General features: G+C 36.6%; 1 protein-coding gene and 1 long non-coding RNA gene across 8 annotated transcripts in view; one reads left to right on the plus strand and one right to left on the minus strand.

Moving 5' to 3' along the window:
- The window catches only part of SMARCA1 (SWI/SNF related, matrix associated, actin dependent regulator of chromatin, subfamily a, member 1), an 85447-nt gene extending 75001 nt beyond the window's left edge, over positions 1-10446 (minus strand). For 4 of the 7 annotated variants that reach the window (XM_011384192.2, XM_011384196.2, XM_011384194.2 and 1 more), the window contains exons 1-6: positions 10126-10445; positions 5508-5573; positions 3535-3701; positions 3102-3202; positions 2899-2999; positions 456-635 (exon numbers count right to left, since the gene is read on the minus strand). In XM_011384192.2, coding sequence (XP_011382494.1) covers positions 456-635; positions 2899-2999; positions 3102-3202; positions 3535-3701; positions 5508-5573; positions 10126-10293 — 783 coding nt within the window. In that variant the 5' untranslated portion in view covers positions 10294-10445. Of the gene's footprint in view, positions 1-455; positions 636-2898; positions 3000-3101; positions 3203-3534; positions 3702-5507; positions 5574-9184; positions 9204-10125 lie in introns of those variants that run through there. The other 3 variants (XM_023525485.1, XM_023525484.1, XM_011384197.2) reach the window with 3 other exon arrangements.
- Positions 10447-10602: 156 nt separating this feature from the next.
- LOC111733421 lies at positions 10603-20936 on the plus strand. Its single transcript, XR_002777984.1, has 3 exons — positions 10603-11124; positions 19336-19490; positions 20818-20936. It is a non-coding gene; the product is annotated as an uncharacterized LOC111733421 (long non-coding RNA).
- The last annotated feature ends 2837 nt before the right edge of the window (positions 20937-23773 follow it).

Below are 23773 nucleotides of genomic sequence, written 5' to 3' on the forward strand. Positions count from 1 at the left end.
GTGTGCATACATACAAGTCAAAATCAAAAGTCAAAATCTTAAACATAAAATATAAAGTCATGCAAATTTCCACATTTCTGGTGTCAAATAGCACAAATGATAGAGTCACTGATAAGATGCACACTGTCAAAAAATAAGTTTTTTTTAAATAAAAAGTTACTTAAAAGTGCAACTCAAAAATGTTTAGGTTAATGAGCTAGTTAAAAGTAAACACAGATAAGCATAAAGGGATTGTCTGTTATTAATAGGTAACACATCTACTGCATAGAAGTGCTGTGAGAATGAAATTTATAAAAAGCACTTATAACAGAGCCTAACATAGTGTCTAAGCACTAAACTTAAGTGTTATTTAGTAGCAGTAGTCAACTTAAATGTCTTTTATGGCAATAGTATGCAACGTAACCCCAGAAATAATGTTATTCTTGATTGCCTTTTAAAACCTGTTTCTCACTTACTCTCGCATCCTTGTCTCCAACGAAACAAATAACACGGAGAGATGGGACCCATCGTTTAAATTCATTCATCCAGTTGTGTAAAGTAGACTTTGGAACTAAAACCATGTGAGGTCCAGGAATGTTTCGGTAATGTTTCAGGTAACCAAGCAAAGCAATCGTTTGTAAAGTCTTACCAAGACCCTGCATTATCACCACAAAGAAAAAAATCCATGAACACATTTTATTTAATGGAACATTTTGTTAGTAACAACATTACAAAAGATATTTGCCAACTATCTCACATAAGGACAAGTTAAAAGACCTTGTTTTTTAAAGTGAATAATCATTCCAATTCAATACTTATTGTGAACACAAAAAGAAATCAAGAACTTGCAATTAGAAAGTGGCTCAACAAAGCCGCTTTCTATTTGGGAGACTTCTCCTACTAAAGAGGCAATCAATCTACTATATAATTTTTTCAACTAGTTGCAAAATTATTAATTTTGAGCATGCATTTCCCAAAGACCCATTTCCTTTACCAGACTACTTTAAACATCAGTCTTTCTTTCCTGTTGTCCCCAACATTACTACAGCCCAGGCATGAAATATTCAGACTATGCATCTCAAGGGGCATATGGTTCTATATATGCATCTCACACCCTTGAAGACTAAAGGAACTGAAAAAGAACAGAACATAAAAGAACTTTGCAGCTGGAAAGAACATTAGAGATTACCTAGTCCAGTAGACTTTTTAAAATAATATATTTAACATCAATGAACAAAAACCACCTAACCCATAGGAAAGGGAACAATGTCCTATGCTGCATTGCCTTTTAAAACAGTTTCTGGCTTTATCTCTATGCAAGGTATATATTTTCTTTCATAAACCAAACTTAAAACTATTTTTATAGGGTTTATCCTTCTGAAATGTCACTTAATGAGACAGGTTTTATGGATGCTATGCAGCAAAAGCTTAAAATGTTAATACTCCTTAACCAAGTAATTCCACTTCTAGGAATTCTATGGAAATAATCTGAGAGATGCAGAATAACTAAAATACAAGAATTCTCATAATAGCATTATTATATACCACATATACTATATATATATACATACACGTACACATCAACCAATACATACTATATATACCTGCAATATATACTATACATACATATACACTGTACATCAACCAATCCAAATGACCAGCAATAAGGGAGGAGATGAATAAAATTATAGTACCTCCCTAAGATTAAATATTATGTAGTAATTAACAATTTTTTTACAAAATTATTTTAAGTATGTGAAAAATATGAATATGAAATCAGAATACCCAATTATATATGCAATGATCTCAACTATGCAAAATAAATACATTTGAAGGAAAAAGAATAAAAAGAAATATGCCCAAATGTTAACTGTGGTTACTTCCAGGTAACAGAATTATAACTTAGTTTTGATTATGTATTTTTTTCCAAATTTTCTATATTCCTTAAAGTATTTTCCCCTTTTTAGTAATTAAATCTCGTCTGATGTCAGCATAAATTCAATATGAAGGATCTTTTGATCCTTCGTGTTTAGACAGGCTGCAACCAAAAGGAGTCTTATAAATATGAGTATCACTGGGTCATATAGATCTAGAACTCCTCCAGCCCTCTCTTAAATCCCATCTTAGTCATCTGGCCTGAAAACAACAATCTAGGCCTTGGTATACTCCCCTGATCTGCTGAAGTAGCATCTTAAATAGCCTTCCTTTTTCTCTTTGATCTTTTTCTTTATATACCATTACTTGGCTTACTTCCTAACCCCCACACCTGGCATTCAACTGTCAAGACTCAATGTTGCTCTTTACTGTTTTGTTCTTTATTCCATCTATTCATTTTCTGATTGCTCATATATGAAGACATTTATATTCACTCACACCTGCATTCAACTGTTCGTTTGATTTATTCATTCATTCATTTGGTGTTTAATTTATATACCCCAACTCATTCTCAAAAAGATTTCAGATAGCCTACAATGAAAACATGTTTCTGGTGTCCTACAATGAAAATATGGAACATAATTAATAGTAAAATAGAAATAAAGAAGGACCAAGGAAAGTAAGACCAGAAGGAAAAGAATAGGAAAAGGCACAAAGGACACAATGAGCAGACCATTAAAAGTTATATAGATGCTCCATTCTGACATTCATTTTGGCTCTAAGCTTCCTGGAAGCCAAAGTGCAAACACAAACAAAAGTACAAGATTTTTTATACCATTTGAAAAAATCTCAATAAGAACTTTACTTACAGCCAGTGAAAGTATATGTTCTAGAAGTTACTCCAAAAAACAATTCTAGACTTTACAAATGCCTTTTATGTTATAATATCTAAATAAAGGCCTCAGAGGGGCAGTTCAGCTCCGGTTTTCAAACTTAGATAAAAACTGATAACTGAGAATGTGTTTTAGGCTCCCAACTCCTTACCATTTCATCAGCCAAAATACCATTGACTCCATTTTCATACAAAGAAATCAACCAGTTCAGTCCTCGAATCTGGTAATCTCTCAGGGGTCCTCCTTTCACATCTGAAAAAAAAAATCAGTGATGTCTCATATGTTCATTAATACAATTGAGCAAAATTTTTCTAAAACCAAATTTTAAAAAAACCAACATAATTAAGTACGTACATGAAGGTGACACTTCAAATCTCACACACATATTAGAAGTTTTACGACTCTCCGAGAGTAGCTCTTCATCTTCTTCTTGTTCTGTGCGTCTGTGGCGGTAGCTGAAATGAAAAAAGAAACACCTCCATATTCGACAAAACGCTAAGGTGTCAATTAGGTCAGCATACATTGCTAATATCTTCTATGAAAAAGGCAATGAGTTATCTAGGGTCTTACTTAGAAGTTAGTAGAACCAGCCTACATTTTTACTGGTTGACTGCTGGTGAGAAAAAAAAAAAACTGCCTACAAAACATTTGCACTGACAATAATCTTTTTTTGAACAGAAAATTATACTGAATAAGAGAGAAGAGGTGTACAAGGGGAGGGAGAAAGGGGGACAGGAGGAAGAGAGGAAATGAGAAAAGGAGAGAAGAGAGAGAGATGCCGACATACTCTCCAACATAAATTAAGCTCTGCTTGTCATCTTTCTTTATTCGAGGATGTCCCAATTTCATGTTCAAAGGAGATGTTGGAGATTTCTGTGCTGAAGGTTGAATGAAATGCGCAAAAAGTTCTGTCTGCTTCAGTAAAAATTCAAATCTCTTCGCTCGGTCTGCTTTCTAATTTACAAAACAAAAGTAATGATTTTCTTTTTGTTCATTCAAAGTTATTTAACAAACATTTATATTGTACTTAATTTGCGCTATGTTCTAGGCTTTAAACATACCCATTTAATTCTCTTAATGAACCTGTAAGATAGGTACTAGTATTATCCCCATCTTATGGATGATAAAACTGAGGTAGAAAGTAACTTGCTCAAGCTCCCACAGCTAATAGGTAGCAGAATTTGAAAATGGTATTTGCAACTAGTTTGAATAAATGCCAAGTGATCTGCCAGACTTAGTAAACACCCCACTAGGAAGTACTCTTTAAAGAGTTGGGATCGAAAAGTAAATCCTCTTTCTAAGCAATAATGGTTTTCTTTTCCTAAACAGTTAACAAAATTATAACATATAATGTACGTAAATATAGAAATATAAGTTATGATATGAATAGCATAAACTGAACTCTTAAGGATCTTCAAGCTGTACCTAGAAATAACTGAAATCTTAGAACAGTCTCATTTGTCTCAAATTATTTTCAATGTCATGGTACAGTAATGAAATAAAAAACATTTCTTCAATTATAGTGATCTGGAAAATTATGCTTTCTGCTAATATTATATGAGTTTCTCCCCAAAGTGAGCAGGATTTGGGGGAAAATATACACACACAAGTGAAATACTGAAAATTGATATAATTTCTGAAGTTTTACAAGGTCATATAACTTGTACCATATAAATGCAACAAAACTTCTTTCACTATAAAATCTTAAAAGATCCAAAGATGTATATACATCATTCTACATTTAAAAAAATGAAGACTTTTTGATTCCCACTTTCTGACTACCAGGTGTAGGATATTTGATTTCTAATGAAGGATGCATAATTAACAACACCAGAAACTTATAAAAGTTCATTAACATAAGTACAAGAATTAGACAAATATATTCCTACCAGTAGCTGGAAGGAGGCCAAAACCTTTCCATTACATTATCCTTACTGGAATGTTGTTTTTAGAGTTGTTAAAACATTAACTGTCTATGTTAGATGTGGCCTTAAAACATTAAGGAATGGAGTTCTGCAAAATCACTATCAAAAACCAAAAAATGAACTTTGTCTCTATTTATTTTTATAATATTAAAAAAATTCACTTCCACCTACCTGTTAATTTCTTTTTTGAGTTAACCAAATTTGCTAGTCTTGAAAAATCCCAAGGCATAAAAATCTGGTTAAATTAAAGCTAAAATGTGGACTTTAGTGGCTAAAAAATAAAAAATTAAATGTATAGCAAAGCAATAGGTGGGCATGACTAAAATTATACTGCTTAAACATGGAATATTTTCATGTACTGGGCAAATATCCTTCCCTCAAGAAAACATATTACTATATTACATGTTTCAAAGTGTGTAGCATTCATTCATATATCCAAAGCAAGGAGAGAGGGAGAAAAAAAATCAGTCTGGCTTTGTGACCTGCTTTCTTTCAGCCTATTGATATTGCCACTGATATTTTCACTTAGTGGATAAACTATCTCTAGCACAAAACACCTTATTATGGGGTAAAGAGTGCTGAACAAAAATGAAGAGATGTGGCTTCTAGTCTCAACTATTCCATATAGTTTCTCTGATCTTTTATTTCCTCATCTGAAAATGAGGAGATTCATTTATTCAACAAAAATCTATTCTGATGGATTATATATTAAATTACTTTCCAATTCTGAAATCTATGATCCTGTATTAATTATATATACACACGTATTTTTATTCACATCTCCTCTATAAAAACCCGCTACAATATTCACTGTCCTACCCAAGAATATATTTACCATTTTCTCTTCATATTCTTGGTCCATTTCCTTTTCAGATTTAGAAGCTTTAGCAGCAAGTTTGAGCTGAAATGGAGAAACACTTTTCTAGAATTTCAAAGAAAATTCATCAAATTGCAATGCAAGGTCTTGAAAGTGGTCAACATTCTCATTTGAAGAAAGTAAAAAGTAATTAAATACTAAATAAATCAACATGGGCCATGCATGGACCATTGATGAGAGCATGTTATGAAGCAAGGCTTATGATTAATCCAGCTCTGTACACTAATAAAAAAAATCCAAAGAATTATGAAAGCCAAAGAGACAACATTAATTGAATTAAAAACAAAAAGAAACATTGAGCTTTTTCATCTATTTTTTAATTTAAAGCATAAGGAAGTGTGCAACCACTGAATAGATTTAAAATCTAAAATACACTAATATTATCAACTATAACCCAAATAGTTCAAGGAAAGTAAATACTAATACTCAGAAACACCTTAATGTAATGGAAACAAGTCAGAGTTTCAGAAGAATGTGGTTTCTATTCCTGAAAAGATACAATTTTTTAAATCTTCTCATATTCTAATTAGGACATTTAAACTTTTTGTAACACAATGTAATCATTTATATTTAAAATAACAACAGTATAGTTTCGAACTTTTGGCTTATGTTAATTTTCTCCAACTGGGAAGAAAAGTATTTTAACTATATTACATAAATATTTTATAGAAGCAGTTTGTCAGGGTTATTAAAACTATTAACCTTTTGGTATTTAAAAAGTTGTAATTTAGTGAAAACTAACAAATCAGCTACTTAAAAATACTGAAATTATCTGGGGGCTTATTTCAAGACAAACTTGTACTTGTAAATATAAATAGGTATATAGAATGCAAGTCCTTCCCTGTAAGAAATAAAGAAATATAATAGTAAAAACACAAATCTACCCATTAGTACCAAAACTGAGAGTATTTGTTTTAACATAGATTTTGCGCAAGCCAAATGCAAATCTCTTTTTGAAAACTAAAGAAATTATGTCTATTTTATCGGGGCTTTTGTCAAGTCAACCTATTCTTGAAAACTTAGATCGTATAAATCAACAGAATGTGATTTTAAACAAAGGAAAGCATGGCTCCAATAGTTAATGTAGATACCTTCCAACATTTACTAAAATTTGTATTTTGAGGAAATCCAAACTAAGATCATGGAATTTGACCATGGTCAGGGTGCTACTTTGGAGCACTAATCAGATATTGTTCAGTTGTTCTTAACCCAAATAACAGCCATCTTGATTTATAGCATCTCTTATGCATACATAATCCACGTGGGATGTTTTGAATGTAATCGTGGATGGATGAGAATAGAAAACTGCTAAAATCCCCTCAATCCCACACTTTCAAACTGTAATATATACTATAAATACTATTTTATTTTCAAAGCAACAAGTAAAGGAAAATTGGGTAACAACACCCACACCTTTATCATTCACTGAGCTATATGAAGTCTAGTTTTCAAGTTTCAAAACAGTGAAAATTACTTCATCTCATCTACATAAGTATATATCTAATAATGTGAGACTTAGAGAAAATTAAAGCTTTAATATTAGAAAAACATTTTACTCCTTACTTTTTTGCTTACCTTTTGATAAAATACCATAAAATTTTAATTATATGCTAATTAAAATTCCTAATCTTGAGCAGTGTTATTAAAAGCTATGGGTAATTACTTAATTGGCACTACCTTCTACAAGACATTTTAAACCTACCCTCTAGACCTTTTCATTTGTATGCGTATACATTTTCAAAAATATGCTTCTCATACCAGAAAAGATAAAAGATAATTATGATATTCTAATAAATTCCTTATGGATTTTATCATCTGGTAATCTAGATGCTATGAGAATGTAGCACAAGGTCATCAAGATGCCGTCTTAAAGACTGCGACCTTTTCCGTGATGTTTTTACTACCAAAAATACCAACTCATTTTTTAGATAACCTTACAGCATTAGGTTATCCAACAATCACAAACCAAATAAGTCTAAGAACCAGAAAGTAAGCAAAAGTACCTTTGTGTAGCTAAATGTCACAACTCAACCCATTAAATCTCATCTACTTTATGCATCATGAAAATGCTCTCATTCAGTGCCAATTTTCTTTTATTTGATATACCATTCTAGCAAGTTTGATAATCTGGGTTCCCATATTACAGAAAATAAAAGCAGCAGCAGCAAATAACATGAGAAAGACCACTAGAAGGCACACATCAACAGCAAGAAGGAATGGCAGAAGCCCCAGACTAAAATGTGAGTTCCATTGCAACTAATATCCCTTCTCCTTGGTGTTCAGGTGTAATTATTCCCTCTCTCTGTTGCATCACTTGTATTTTTGTATTTTACAGTTGTATTATATGATTTTATGGTCCTGTTACATTTATGTCCTTTATCATAAACAAATTCTCTCCGATGAAAGTAGATGGAATATTTAAAAAGTGATAGCCAAGAGCCTGACAATTGAGGAGACTGAGAAATTATTTAAAAATCAACACAATAAAGGAAGTCTCTGTGAGGTAGTTGAGGAAAAACAACCTCCTGGATCTGAAATAACCTTTGTATAACTTGTCAAGAGTACAATAATTGATGGACATGAAGAAAAGGTAAATCTGTACTTTTAGTACACCATTTAAGGAGTCAAGGTAGTATATAATATATTTAGTTTTCTTGGGTGGGGGGGACCAAATTACTTTATTTGAAGGAATGGTATAAATAAAAAAAAAACACTTTAGATGATTTGGTACTATTTAGATTTTAAAGGAAAAATTAAAAATTAAAAAATGTAACGATTAAAGTAGTAAACTTTAGATATCAGAAAGTTCCTGCCACCCAGAACCTCATTTCCTTACGCTGAGCAGACAAATCAGGCACTATTAAGGCAATTTCTGATGAGAGTACAGAGTTCATGAATATAGATGTATTAACTCAGTGCTTATTATGTAGGTTTTTTTAATTGATTCCCAGTCTTTTCACTATTCAAAAAATTTGTACAACCAGGACAATCAACAACCTTTACTGCCATACAAAAGATGGTTTAGCACTTATATTTACCCGCTCTAGGGAATAACAGCACCTAGGCACATTTCTGAATTTCCTCACATCTGATTTATATTAACGCTTGGTATTTTGGCCCAGCTTTACTCATCAATATTGTGCTACTGTACCAAGTACTGCATGGATCTTAATACGCGTATGTTTTTTTTACGGTTTTCACTTAGCCCTACAATTGTCTTTCTGTTTAGTCAACCTTGTAACAGTAAAATATGTCACTTAAGCAACTGCTGAATTTAAAATTACTCTAATTCACGGCAAAAGGTGTTAATTTCCCTCAAAAGCTTTTCATTTAGTCGTATAGTCTCATAATGATTCAGACAAAGCCACTTGAGATCGCTAAAGCATAATTTTAATTACCTGGTTTTTTAATAGTGATGTTTATTCGTAAATGGAAAATCTACCCATAAATGATCCGTCTACAATTTTATTACACATCAAAAATCATCATGCGCCATCCTATTTTTCATCTCAATTTTGCAACGCGTTTCATAGTTTTATTTGCATGTCTCAATCCACATGAAATATGCCTTATGGAGATAATACATATTTTCTGGATTTGGCTTTAATAGGTGTCTGAGCGGTCCCCTTACGTACGTTAGTAGCAACTCATCCTGGCGAAGCTGTGTTTAAAAAAATTTTTTTTAAACCTGCATGTGTCCAGGAGCCAGCAGCGCCCACTAGGAACGGGAGGCGGAAGCGTAAAAGACTTGAGGCCGGATTGGGGGACCATTTGGGTGGCCCCAGAGTGAAACACTATACCGTCGGGGGCGGGGCAGGAGATGGTGAGGGTGCACACGTTGGATATTTTCCTAAGCCAACGTTCACGGTTTCTCAGTTTGAGGTTTGAATGGGGGGTGGGGGAGGAAGGGGTACGACGCGGAGAGCTCATTTTCTTGGTGTGACACCCCTGCCTCAGCAGGCGGGGACCCAACGAACAAGGGATTTTTTTTTCTGCCGCCCAAAAGGCCGACATTGCCAATCGAAGGAATCAAAGTCTCTCCTACCGTCCTCCGCCTCCCAACCACCGGCACCTTGAGATTCAAATTTTAAAAAATTAGCCCCAGCAAAATCCCTTTTGCGCGAGTGTGGGATTGAAGGGCCCAGATTTCCCAGGCAGAGGCCGACGGGAAGGGGGTGGGGGGAGAGGGAGCGAGAGAAGAGGGAGAGGCGGAGGCTGGTTCCTGCACGGCCCCATCCCCCACCTCGCGCTTTACCCCAGTTCCGGGAATGTGAAGGAGGCTGGGGGCTGTCTAGGGGCCCCCTAGCCCCCGAATAACGGGCATTCTGCACCCCTCGCCATGCCCATGCCCGCGCCCCAGCCCCGCCCCCGTCCTCCAGGCGGCGAGAAGGAAGGGGGAGGGGAACGAATACTAGACTATTCCGCCGCTCCCCCCAACACCGACTCCGCGCGCGCGAAGCCCCCACCCCCGCTGAGCTTGCGGGTACCTGTCGGCGCCGAAAGGTCAGGGTTTGGGCCCCTCCAAGGGGCCCGGCACAGGATTTATCCACCCCACACACACCCCCTTCCGATTTACCTCCTTCTTCTCGCTCTTCGTGGCCACGGTGGCTTCGGTGGCCGCGGCGGCCGCTCCCTCCTCCTTAGAGGTGGACGGCCCCGGCTGCTCGTCCTCTATGACCACAATTGTGGCGGTCGCATCAGCGGCTGCCACGGTGGCTGCCACTGCGGCGGCGTCTTGCTCCATGGCGTTGGAGCGGGAAAGAGGAGAGGGACGAGGAAGGGGATGAGGGCTCCTGGGGCGGCGGCAGTGGCTGCACTGGAAAGAGCTAGATGCAGCAGGGGTGGGGAATCACTCTGCTTCCAACCCCTTCGCTCGGCCCCCCCTTTAAATAACCCTCAACCCTGCCCCACTTCCGTCCACCCACCCTACGTCATGGCCTCCCCCCCGTCACCCTCCCCCTTCCTCCACCCCCCCTCAACGATCGCGAGACTCCCCCTCCCCACCCAGAACCCGAGCTGGCCCCGCACGACCAACTGTTGCCTGAGCATGGGGCACGGACTGGGGTGGAGGCGGGAACCCACAGCCTGCGGCCCCCTACAAATCTCCTTTCCCACACGCCCCCAACAGTCAGCCTGAGCTTCCCTCACAGAAGTGTGCACCAGAAGTCCTCTTTCCTTTAAAATATGCTCTTTGTACCTCACGGCGCTTTCCTCTTCTTGCACAAAGAACTTTTCCTCTGCCTGTAACTGTACTGTAGAAGGTCTTTCTCGCTATTTGCAAAGCCCAGACACCCTACGGGGACTGCCCTTTCCCAGGTCCTAGGGGGATTGGTGGTGCTATTCCCACCTTCGTAAATTCTGCGGAAGGAAAAGCACTCCTTGAATCTCGGTTGTATCTGCATTCACTTACAAGGCAAAGCGTGACTCTTGAGTTTTATGTATATGTACTCTATTTTCAACTCTGATACCTCTCAGACAGCTAAGGTACAAGGGCCCTTCTTTTGCCATCACCACTGAATTTTTAAAATCTTAAGGGACAAGGCCAAGGTCCCCACAGAACCTGGGGCAATTCATGGTAAGTACCTAATATTAGTAATTGGATTGAATTGCTGTGATTTTCTTGGTACATGTTCTATTTGTATCCTCGCTATTATTTAGTAGTAATTCAATACCAATAATATGCATGCTAATAGATATAAAAGCATTTCGTAAAGGGTGTGACAGTGTGCAGATGTCAATTAAATATTAACGTTTCTATTTCTGCTTGCCATTTATTTTGATCAACAACGGGAAGATTTACATCCTAGTTTTTAAATTTCAGTCATTAAGGACAAAAGGTAGCAAAACATATAGAAAACAACAAACAATCACACAGAACCTAGTTGCCAAAACAAAGCAGATACTTTCCAAAGTGTACAGAAGTCACGATTAATTTCCCTCAACACACCTTGTTAAATTTCCAATCTGAAATCAAGTGGTTTCTGCAAATAGCAGGAAGGCACACAACTGCCCCTAAATATATCCCCTTTTCCTGGGGCTAATACCCTAAATTCCTTTGTGTTTTAAAGTTGTGACTCTTAATATGCAAAACCTTGTGACATTTTAGCTATTATGGGTCATTTGCACCTTAGCGTAAATGAGTGTAGGGTCCTGTCCAGGGACTGGCTTTAAACAGAGTAAAAGAGGCAAAGAGCATGACGCTGGTGATAGAAGGAGTGTACCACTAAGAGAGGAAAGGAGAGGCTGGTGGTGCTAACTAGCTTTCCTCTGATTTTATGTTCTTCTTATTTAGTTTAGATTTTCCCCCCAGTGTCCTTCTCATCCTGAAGTACAGATGTGTACTATCCAATAGCTATAGGAAGTATCAGTATAAAAATGGTTCATATTTCTGGAGCATCAACTTTAGTCAAAAAGTGTGTACAACTACTTTGGAAACAGTATGGAGGTTCCTAAAAAAAAAAACTAAGAATTCATCTACCATATGATCCACCTAGCCCTCTACTGGGTATTTTCCCAAAAGACTTGAAAAACCATATCCGAAAAGATATTTGCACACCGATGTTCATAGCAGCATTATCCACAGTGGCCAGGAAATGGAAGCAACCAAAGTGTCCTAGGATAGATGATTGGCTAAAGAAGCTCTGGTACATATATACAATGGAATATTATTCAGCCATTAGAAGAGATAAAATACTGCCATTTGCGACAACATGGATAGACCTCGAAATAATCATGCTAAGTGAAATAAGCCAGACAGTAAAAGTTGAAAATCACATGATATCACTTATATGTGGGATATAAATCTAAAAGCAACAAACGAACAGGACAAACAAACAGAGACTCATGGACATGGACAATAGACTAGTGGTTACCAGAAGGGAGGGGAGGGGGGGTGGCAGATGAGATAAAAAGGGTCATATATGTGATGACAGAAAGAAATCTAACTATGGGAGGTGAACACAATGTAAATATATATATATTTTTTATATATATATGCCTTACTGTTAAAATGTACAGCTGAAACCAGATTTCATTAACCAATGTCACCATAAAATCAATTTTAAAAAAGTGTGATGGAATTAAGTCATTTAACCGATCATTTGAAACACAATTTTTTTCTATTAAAATGTGCAGCCATATTAAGGGATGAGTTGTAGAGTTTGAAATGTCTCCAACTGAAAGCTTGAGACTTCAGTTAGACATCCTACCGCTTCCCCACTACCTGTTCAATCTCCTCAGTCATTAAGGGTTGCTTGATGGGAGAAGTTCTAGAAGCACTGAAAGAGAGGGATCCTGCAATGCATGCATCCACCTGACTTGAGAAGGACCCTTCCAGACAAGGGCAGTGGAGGACTTCTTTTTCACTAAGCTGCAGCTATAGGGGAGGATAGAATTACCCTTTCGTTGCCTGAGGCCTCAAAGGGAAGGGCTCAAAAATATTTGTTGTATATTGATGTGTACCTGCTTGCAAGGGTCGTTTGTTCCATTGTAGTTCTCATAGCTAATGTATAGTATTTCAGTTATGTCATAGGCTAAATGCACTTTTGTGAGGAAATCTGGGAAACACATCCCTTTATAACACATTTTCTGTTGGAACATGTGTTCCAAGTTCCAGAAAAAAAAGAAATTAGAAATTAATTTGGGGGACAGAACATATTTGTACATTGGCAATTTTCCATGTATGTATAATGTGATCCTTCCATTTCAAGGTGACACAGCTGGAAGTGCTACCAAGTATATGAGTTTGGCTGGAAAGGTCAAGGCTCGGTCCATAGACCTTGCCACAGGATTCATGTAAATATTGCCCTTTGGCTTGTGGCAACAGCTGCTATTTACAGAGCATGTACTATCCTTATTTGCAAATCTGCCTAAAATTCATGATCTGTAGACTTTGTTCAACAAGAGTCACCTCATTTCTGATTCTTCTCAACACCTTGCTCTATCTGCTACTACTTTCCCTTGTTGTCTTTTCATTCGAAATGGTCTTTAATTGCTCTACTCCAGTGAGATTGGAGACCAAGGCAAACCTTTATAGAGAACCTTAGGGCCATATTTGGGAACCTTAAAATGAATCCTAGTCCACTGGGCAATACATCCATTTTGTCAGATTGTGAATATTGTAGAAGTTATCCAATAGTCATTTTTGCATAGCCAAACTTGTTTAGTAGCTACTAGAATGTATGTCCAGTGGTGGTATTAAATACTTTTGTAAAGTTCATAAAGGCAAGGTCAAGGGCTTGGTGTTCCTTCTCTTGTCTTGTATTTGAAATTTATCATTGAAACTACAGTATGACTTAAAAGCAAATTGCAATCCCAGTGATCAGTGTTCTTCAGAAGCTGATACAAAGGATTCTGGTCACAGTATCTTGCTTACCACTGTAGAAAACATTCTGTTCACATCAGTAAGCTTTCTCACCATTCTTCTTAAAGACATTTATTATAGTGGCATTTTTGAAAATGTGATATTTCCTTGGTGCTCTGTGTGTTAAGGAAAAAGTAATGGTAATAGCTTGCATACATCTACCATTTTTTGAGCACCCACTATTATGTCAGGCACTGTGCTAGATTCTTTACATATGGTATTGCTAATCCTCCTGGTAATTTTATGAAATAAATGTTATTATTGCTATTTTACAGACCAGAAAACAGAAATTTGGAGAGGCTAAATAATTCATCTAAGTTCCCACAGCTAGTAAGTGATCGAAGCCAGATCCAAATCCCAGACTGTCTGGCTCCAAATCTCATCTTTTCACTTCACCTTTATTAAGTTCTCTGTTATTTATGGGGCTTCTTCCTTGACAGTAGAAGTTGAATTGAGAGACTAACTGAAAAATATTTTGCCATCTTTCTATAAGGTGTTCCCACTGGGTTTATGAGGAGACATTGTCACTCCTAAGGCTCTGGTAGTATATATAACCAGATAATTTCTTTAGCTCTACATAGATGTTATTATAAGGTGGAAGTCAGAGAATAATTTGGGATTCTTGCATGCACCCAAAGTAAATTCTTATAATAGTTATAGAACTCAGGACAATTAGAGTGCAGGGAGGAGAAAAACTTAACAGAAGCAACTTAGATGTCCAATAAGAATTGTTTGGCAAAATGTTGTACAGTACATTCATAAGTAAAATACTATGCAGTCATTATGAATGATTTTGTAAATATATATCTGTTGACATGAAAGTGTGCTCCTAATATATTGTTGAGAGAAAAAAGGCAAGCAAGAAAATAGAATGATTCCATTTTTGCGAAAGAAAGAAAGAAAGAAACTATTAACATAAACAAATTTCTATGAAGGAAAATGTCTGGAATGTTCTCCTCCAAATATTAACTGCAGTTACATCAAGGTAGTAGAATTATGAATGACTTTTTTCTTATTTTTGCTTTTCTATTACTTTTAATTTTCCTTGAAGATATTTATACTTATATAATAAATAAGTAACGTTTTTAAAGATGATTAAAAAAAATATTGCTCAAAAATTGATTAATTGAAATAATTCCTAACAGGAGGAATAGGAGCAAGTAGGCAGAGAGAATTCAAAAAAAAATTTTTTACGTACTGAAGAGACAATGTAGTTATTCAATGTACAATGTAACAAGAAATATAAATCACTGTGCTATTTACAATGTTACTTGGTTAAGGCAACTGTTTTGACATTGTCATTTTAAGTTGCATGGAAAAGGATTTTCTTTTTTTTTATTAAGTTTATTCAGGTAACTTTGGTTAATACAATTATATAATTTTCAGGTGTACATTATAATTTGACGTCTGTATATTCTATTGTGTGTTTACCACCCAAAGTCCAGTTTCCTTTAGCTACCATATATTTGATCCCCATTCTCACTTCACCCTCCACCTACCCTCCTATATTTGATCCCCTTTAACTGTCTACCTAACCCCTCCTCCCTCACCTCCTACCCTCTGATAACCAATAGTCTGTAGTCCATGTCCATGAGGATCTGTTTGTTTGTCCTGTTCATTTGTTGCTTTTAGGTTTATATCTCACATATAAATGATATCATGTGATTTTCAACTTTTTCTGTCTGGCTTATTTCACTTAGCATAATTATCTCCCGGTCCATCCATGTTGTCACAAATGGCAGTATTTCATCTCTTCTTATGGCTGAGTAATATTCCATTGTATATATATACCACAGCTTCTTTAGCCAATCATCTATCCTAGGACACTTTGGGTGCTTCTATGTCCTTGCCGCTGTGAATAATGGTGCTATGAACATTGGTGTGCAAATATCTTTTCGGGTATGGGTTTTCAAGTCTTTGGGGTAAATACCCAGTAGAGAGATTTCTGGATCATATGGTAGATCCATTCTTAGTGTTTTGAGGAACCTCCATACTGTTTTCCATAGTGGCTGTACCAACTTGCAGTTCCACCAGCAGGGTATGAGGGTTTCTTTTTCTCCACATTCTCTCCAACATTTGTTATTACTTGTCCTGTTGATTATAGCTATTCTAACAAGTGTGAGATGGTATCTCATTGTGGTTTTGATTTGCACTTCCCTAATAGCTAGCGATGTTGAGCATCTTTTCATATATTTGTTGGCCTTTTGTATGTCCTCTAGGGAGAAATGTCTGTTCAGGTCTTCTGCCCATTTTTTGATTGGATCGTTTGTTTTTTTGTTGTTATTGATTTGTATGAGTTATTTGTATTATTTTGGATATTAGGCCCTTATCAGAGGTGTTGCTTGAAGATATATTTTCCCATTTAGATGGTTCTCTCTTTACCTTGTTGACGATTTCTGGAAAAGGATTTTCTACTTTTAAAAATAATCGCACAAAATCTAGCTCAGGAAGAAAAGACAGCTGATTTTTAAGTATTTCCCACCCTGAAATTCTACACACCCATGTATGCCCTAAAACATGAAACACATGCTAAGTAATCTGAATTTGGTTTGTATTCTCTTGCAATATTGCAAATTGTGAATATTATTAGAGGCAGAATAGCACAATTATTACAAGCCTGGACTCTAGAGTCAAAAAGACTTGGCATCCCAATTCTACCAAATTATTTAATAAGCTTAGATTTGTTTATAAGCTCAAATTATTTATAAGCTCAGATTTGCCTCTGTAAAATAGATATAATAATACCTAACTCAAAGTGGCTTTATGAGGATTTAATGTAAAAGTATACATAAAACATTTAGCATGGCCTTGGCATGTAATATGCACTCAATGGATGGTAGTTAACAGAAAGAAAAAAGCATGGTGATACTTTGAGCTTCAGACTAAGTCAAGGAAAGAGCCAGAATATGAGAAAGTCACTCTGGAAGTCAGTCCTAAACTAAAATTATTTGCCAAGTTCATTTTCTCTGTTCATTTTCATGTATTAGGGTCAGCAATTCGGTGCAGATATACTTCCTCAAAGGTAAGTTCTGAAGAAATGCAGTAAATGAGGGAGAAGACAAGACACTTCTCTACTTAGACTATGACTTCCTTGAAGACAGGGACCATATCTGATTCATCTTTGTTAAAAGGCTACACAAAATGAGATGGATGGAAGAAGGTCCAGGGCTGGCTTCCTAGCTGTATGGAGTCTTCCACCCTCCATATGTACCCCTTCAGATTTTATGTTGCCCTCTGTGGTTTCTCCCACTTTTCCTCCTTTAATTTTTCCCTAAGTGTCCACTTTGACCAGATTTCACATGCATAATAAAATATTTATAGAATACTTTTAAGGTTCTTTTACAGCTGTGTAGAACAAGATATCAAGGACTATGAAGACTTGCAAGTAAAATGGATTAGGTTTTTGTACTGGGCCTAGACCAGTGGTCTCAAACTTTAACACATCAGCATCACCTGGAGGGCTTGTTAAAACACAGATGACTGGCCCCACTCCCAGAGTTTCTGAATCGGTTTGTGGTGTGGCTAGGAATTTGCCTTTCTCACAAGTTCCCAGGTGATGTTGATGCTGCTGGTCCAGGGACTGCACTTTAGAAAAAGTGACCTAGAACAGAGATCTGCAAACTTTTCCTGTAAAGGGCCAAATAGTAAATATTTCAGGCTTTGCAGACTGTAAGGTCTTTGTCATAATAACTAAACTCTGCTGCTGTAGCCTGAAAGCAGCCATAGACAATAGATAAACACACAAGCATGGCCAGGTTCTTTATTTATGGACACTGAAATTTGAATTTCATAGATGAAATATTATTCCACTTTTGATTTTTTCAACAATTTAAAAATATAAAAACTATTCTTAGGTTGAGGGGCATACACAAATGGACATCAGGCTGTGTTGGCTGACCCTTCCCTAAGAGAGTCATTATCTAAGGCAGACAAAACAAAAATAAGTAGGAAAAAAAGACAAAGCAATAAATACTGAGGTGTTTAACCTTGTTGTCATCACAGAACTGCAAATTAAAACCACAGTGAGATACAGCTACATATCTTCTAGAATGGCAATTTTTTTTAAAGAGTAACAATACCAAGTGTTGGTGAGGATGGAAAACAATGGGAATTCTCATAGTGCACGTTAGAGTGTAAATTGTACAAACACTTTGAAAAACAGTTTGATATTATATACTAGAGCTGAACACATATGTATTCTGTTGTGCTGGAGAAACAGAGATGTGCCACCCAGATTCTCCTCCAAGTAAGGCTATTTTGTGTAGATATGGGAATGCCATCAATAGATAGCCTCCAGCTGCCAGCTCCTTGAGAGTCTGCTTTAGCTGCGGAGAGTTGCTTTGCCCAAGGTCACACTGTTCCTGAAGTGAATGAGCAAGGCAGGAGTGGAAATGAGCGAGGCCTGATGCAGAAAATACTGATGGGCATTACTTGTTCCAGCTTCATGTCAAGCTGGCCCAAATTTTGTAAGATTTGTATTATAGTTCATCCTCTCCTTCTGCACAATTGTACTTCCTCTGCCTTTCATTCACAAGTTTTGGTCCCTAATAAACATTTTGTAGTCAACACTCCTCAGCTTTCACTTTTGGAGAGCCCAACATGCAAAACTTTTGATCCAGAAATTCCACTAAAATAATGTACCCTAGAGAAAATCATATGTGCACCAAAAGCTATGCACAAGAATGCACATAGCAACTTTTGTTTATAATAGCCAAATACAGGAAGCCACCCAAATGTCCATCAACAGGAAGATGAATGAACTGTGATGTATTCATATGATGAAATATTACACATCAATGAATATAGCAGCAATGTACAACTACATGTATGACATAATATTGAGCAAAATAAGATATAAAAAAAGTACATACTGTATGGTGCCATTTATATAAAGTTCAAAAACAGGCAACAGTATTTATGGCTACATTCAAAAGTGATAAAACTATAAAGAAAAGAAAATAAATGATTATCGCAGAAGTCAAGATAATGGTTATGTCCTAAGGGACGATCTTCAAAAATTTTAACAATCAGTATGACTCAAATCTTGACCAGTCCAAACAAGCTTTTATATCTCCTCAGAGTCTACTGGCTCAATATCAGCCCTGGTTTAATTCTGGGTGGAGGGAGTGGTCAGAGAGAGAGGCATCTGGTTTGGAGATTTCTTCCAAAATGCTAAGAATATTCAATTTCTTGACCTGAATGAAGGTTATATGGGCATTCCCTTTATAATCGTTTGTTAAAATGCACATATATATTTATGCACATTAAAATAAAAATATAGAAAATATAAGTAAATGTTTTATAAACATATACTTTTAAAAATATAACTATAACGCTCTAAGGAGATGGTGAGGGAGTGAAGATAAGAATTATCAGAGCTTATCATGTGCTTATTCATTCTGTAACAATATAATACAAAAACAGACCTGAGAAGTTCCAAGAAGTTCCATAAGAGGTACACAGAGACACTGTTGTTCAGAAGAGGAAGAATTCTTTTCTAGCTGAGAAGTGACAGGAGAAAAGCTTCAGAGAGGAAGGACCATTTGAAGTGAGCATTGAAGAACAGCGGATTCCAGCAGGTACAGTTGCAAAGGAGGTTGGGGAAAAGACAGCATTAATGAGATGGAAGTAAGATTAAGTAGCATGTAATTGAGAAATTAAATATTCAATAGTTTTAGGTTCCACAGATACCTATTGACTAACTACTGTGCTAGGTGCCAGGTGCTAGGAATACAGTCATCCTAGCAAAATAGACAAAATTCTGAAGCTTACACTGCCTATATCTGGGTGTAATTTCTTTCTAGAGGCACCATTCTTCCTGAAAGCAGAAAACAATCTACACTTGTCCACGTAAACTCAGTCAATTCAATGTTGATTGTGTGCATGCGTGTGTGTGTGTGTGTGTGTGTGTGTGTGTGTGTGTGTGAGATTTCATGATTAAACTCAATCAGATTTAGGGTTACCCTCTCCTTCCTTCATGACTCTCGGGTTGATTTTGAACTCCAGAGTTTATATAAGACTGAAATAGCAGTGGTGGGGTTTAGGTGTTCACTTCCGGGCTCTTAATATATTCTGCACTGACCTTCCCTGAGGAGTACAGTCACCCTGTCCTCCCTCCCTGCTGCTTTCCATTAAAGTGGCCAACTCCTCATCAGGCCTCTGATAGCACAGTCCCTACTGCCACCCAGTGCCGCTTCCCCTCATCATGACTACAAGACCCCGGCTTCTAAGTTTTCTTGTCCTACTTGCTTCCTTCTCAGTTCTATGGCTCTTACCTATTAGGGTAGAAGGATGGGGTGAGTAACCTAACAGCAAATATTCTTCCCTAGGTATTTCTGTCTTACACCTTGGACTGACACAGAAAACAGTAACCTAAAAACCAAGAGTATGTTCTGCCCTTCCTTTGTGACACCTGGAAGACCAGATTTGTGTCACTGCCTACCTTGAGAAGGGTCACGGGGTTGAGGGTAGAAAGGAGCTCAGCTAATTTTCATGAATTGTCCCATTGGATCCATCACAGTATAAATTAAGTCACAAAGAGACAAAAATTGTTTTCAAGACTTGATTGGAATTTTTGAATTTTGTACTTTAAAAAATACCAGCTTGCTTACTTTAATAATTTCTGTGTTTTGTTTCTAAATGATTAAGAGAGATGGTTTTACTTGGCAAATGTGCTTAATTTTTATTCCCAATAAGTAAAAAACTGAGTTGAATTTAGCCATAACTCTGTTTTGTCTTTTAGGGTGTTCGAAGTACTAGAGAAATTTTTACATGCTATATGAGAATTTTGATCAGATAAATGCTGTTTATGGGTCTGATGAGTATCATCTTGAGAATTTGTAGAATTTTTATCATTTTTATGGCTTATATTTCAACATCAGGATCTCTTTGATTCTTTCTTTGTAGATATATATTAAACAACTTATGACCAGTTTAAAAAATTTAACACACTATGAAGGTCAAGACCAAGATGGCAAGTTAGCAGTACTCAGCTTGATGATCAACAGAGTACCTGAGTCATGAGCACACCTGTCTGATTGCTACTAACCACTGCATGTGTTCAGTTCCTAAGAGAAATAAATGCTGGATAGAGCATAAGATTTGTGAAGAGTGGTCTTGGGAGGTAACTCTGAAAATATGTGTTTAAGACAGACTCCTTAGAGCCATAAATGCCAAGCTAACTCCATAGTCTTTCAGTTTCTATCTCCAATTACTAAGGCAAGGAGGAAAGTAGACCTGGGCAATGCCAGACCTGGCTAGGGGATTTGAAAGCAGACAGGAGAGCCTAGCCTAGGAAAATGAAATAGGGCAAAGGGAATTAAGAAACTAGCTGGGCAGAAATAAAGTAGCAAAGGGAAGGTGAGATTTGGAGGGGAAAAGGATCTGGAAGGCCTCATGTGCCAAAGGAGGCCAGCTTCTCCTCCCTGCTATACCCGTCACCATTTAATGAGCCTTTTTCACCCCAAATTCTATAAGGAGTGAAAAGTATAAATGGAAATATGTAAATAAAAATGAGCTCTTCTTCATGCTGCTCTATATAGAAAGCAATACCTATGTTGGACTTGTGTATATGAAAAGTGAGGCTTTCAAATACTGGTGATTTAAAAATCAATGAATCATTTATGCCTCTGCCAGGCTTGCCTTCCAGATTCTGGCTGCTGACTCACTTATGCAAAAGCTTCCTCCTCAGCCTCATCTATGTTAGGCAGGCCTGTTTTTACCTCTGTAGGCCCTAAGCTCTCTCACTTGTGAAAGCTTCAGCCAGCATCATATTTAACATATTAAAATGCATCTAAATCCTGAATTAATTATTTATATTTTGCTACAAAATTTTGAAAGGGCTTTTGTAATTTTTGTAATTTTGTTCTTGAAATTTGTCTGCATGTAACTTATAATAAATTTATAACGGCTGTGATTTCTCTATAATTATTATGCATACTTGGAAATTCTTGGGAAGTAAGACGATTCGACCAAAAATTTGTTTTCAAAGACAATGAATTTTTAAATAAATATGAAATTTAATAATTAATGAACTTAGCATGTTATATTTTGTAACCATTTAAATTGTTATTATTTTTGAGTTTTCCATTTTCTTTTAGTATTTTATAGTTTCTTTTTAAGATCTCAATTTTTTATTTTGTCTCTAAAAAGCCCATAAATCCTAAACACTTAGTTATAGTTGTCTAATGGATAAAAGACAGGCACTGAGCACCCATTTAATTGTGTGTGTGTGTGTGTGTGTACGTGCGCTGAAGGTGGTAAGACTCATGTTTTATTAAAGCTAGAGTTTCATTTATTTGAATTGTGTTCAATGACCATTTAGCTCTTCGCATTCGATATTTCTCGCATGTAAATACAAGTATAAGGCACAAGACCTTTATTCAGTTAGGCAAAATGCCATCTGATGATGATAGGTGAGAATAGTCAGAGCAATACATTAAGGAATTTACTATAAAACTGACCAAACTTGAGTTATGGGATATCATAGGTAAAGGAGAAGCAGGGTTCCTGAATAAACCTAAAGTTTCAAACTTGGGTGACTAAACAATGGTATCATACACAACCATAGGTTAAGTCAGAAGGTGGCTGTGGATTAAAAAAATGATTTTAGCTAACTTACAAAGATGACTGCATACATACAGAAGCATATAAGTAAGTATAGTCCCCAAAATGATCCCTCAAAGGGAAATACAACAATTTGTCACAGGATCAGGACTAGGAAAATTATTAAAGTGATCAAGTTTTCCTTCATCCGTTCTGCTGGTCCTACACTGAGGAGATTAATATCTTCACTTAACTTTGACTTCACTGCCAGTTATTTCAATACATCCTAAATACCACTTTAGACTCCCTCACCCCATTATCTTCTGCTGTGCCTGCTATACTAATTCCTAAGCCTAATCCACCTTCCTGGTATATTTTCTCTACTCCTGCTTTCCATCTGCCAAGCATTGCCAAAGAAAGTTACAGACTTGTGCTCGTTTAAACTACTATAAAATTTATGCCATCTACTCCAGTTGGGCTCCTTCTGTTGCTCTAAAACCCTTTAGCTTTTCTGAATTCATTGTCACTGTCCAACAGTGCCTGTTCCCTCCTTCTCTGCTTTATTCAAGTTCCCAAACCCTCTAATCTCAACTTCAATTTCATCAGATTAAATGTGATGAAACATGGGCAGAGGATCTGAACAGACACTTCTCCCAAGAAGACATACAAATGGCCAACAGACATTATGAAAAGATGCTCAACTTCACTAGCTATTAGGGAAATGCAAATCAAAACTACAATAAGATACCACCTCACATCTGTTAGAATAGCCAGCATCAACAGGTGTTAGAGAGGTTGTAGGGAATAAGGAACCCTCGTACACTGCTAGTGGGAATGTAAATTGGTACCACCACTATGGTAAACAATATGGAGGTTCCTCAAAAAACTAAGAATTGATCTATCATATGATCTAGCAATCCATTTTCTGGGTATTTACCCAAAGAACTTGAAGACATATATCCACAAAGATATATGCACCCTGATGTTCATAGCAGCATTATTCATGGTGGCTAAGACATAGAAACAACCAAAGTATCCTACAATAGATGACTGAGTAGAGAAGAAGTGGTACATATACACAATGGAATATTACTCAGCTATATGAAAAGATGAAATACTGTCATTTGCAACAACATGGATGGATCTTGAGATTATAATGCTAAACAAAATATGTTAGAAAAAGTTGAGAACCATATGATTTTGCTCATATGTGGGATATAAAACAAAGCAACAAGCAGACATGACAAATGGACTCATGGACATGGACAGTGGATTAGTGGCTACCAGAGGGACGGGGGAAGAGGGAGGTAGAGTTAAG

This window comes from Pteropus vampyrus, unplaced genomic scaffold (assembly GCF_000151845.1).
Source record: "Pteropus vampyrus isolate Shadow unplaced genomic scaffold, Pvam_2.0 Scaffold566, whole genome shotgun sequence".
In the NCBI taxonomy this organism is placed as follows: domain Eukaryota; kingdom Metazoa; phylum Chordata; class Mammalia; order Chiroptera; family Pteropodidae; genus Pteropus; species Pteropus vampyrus.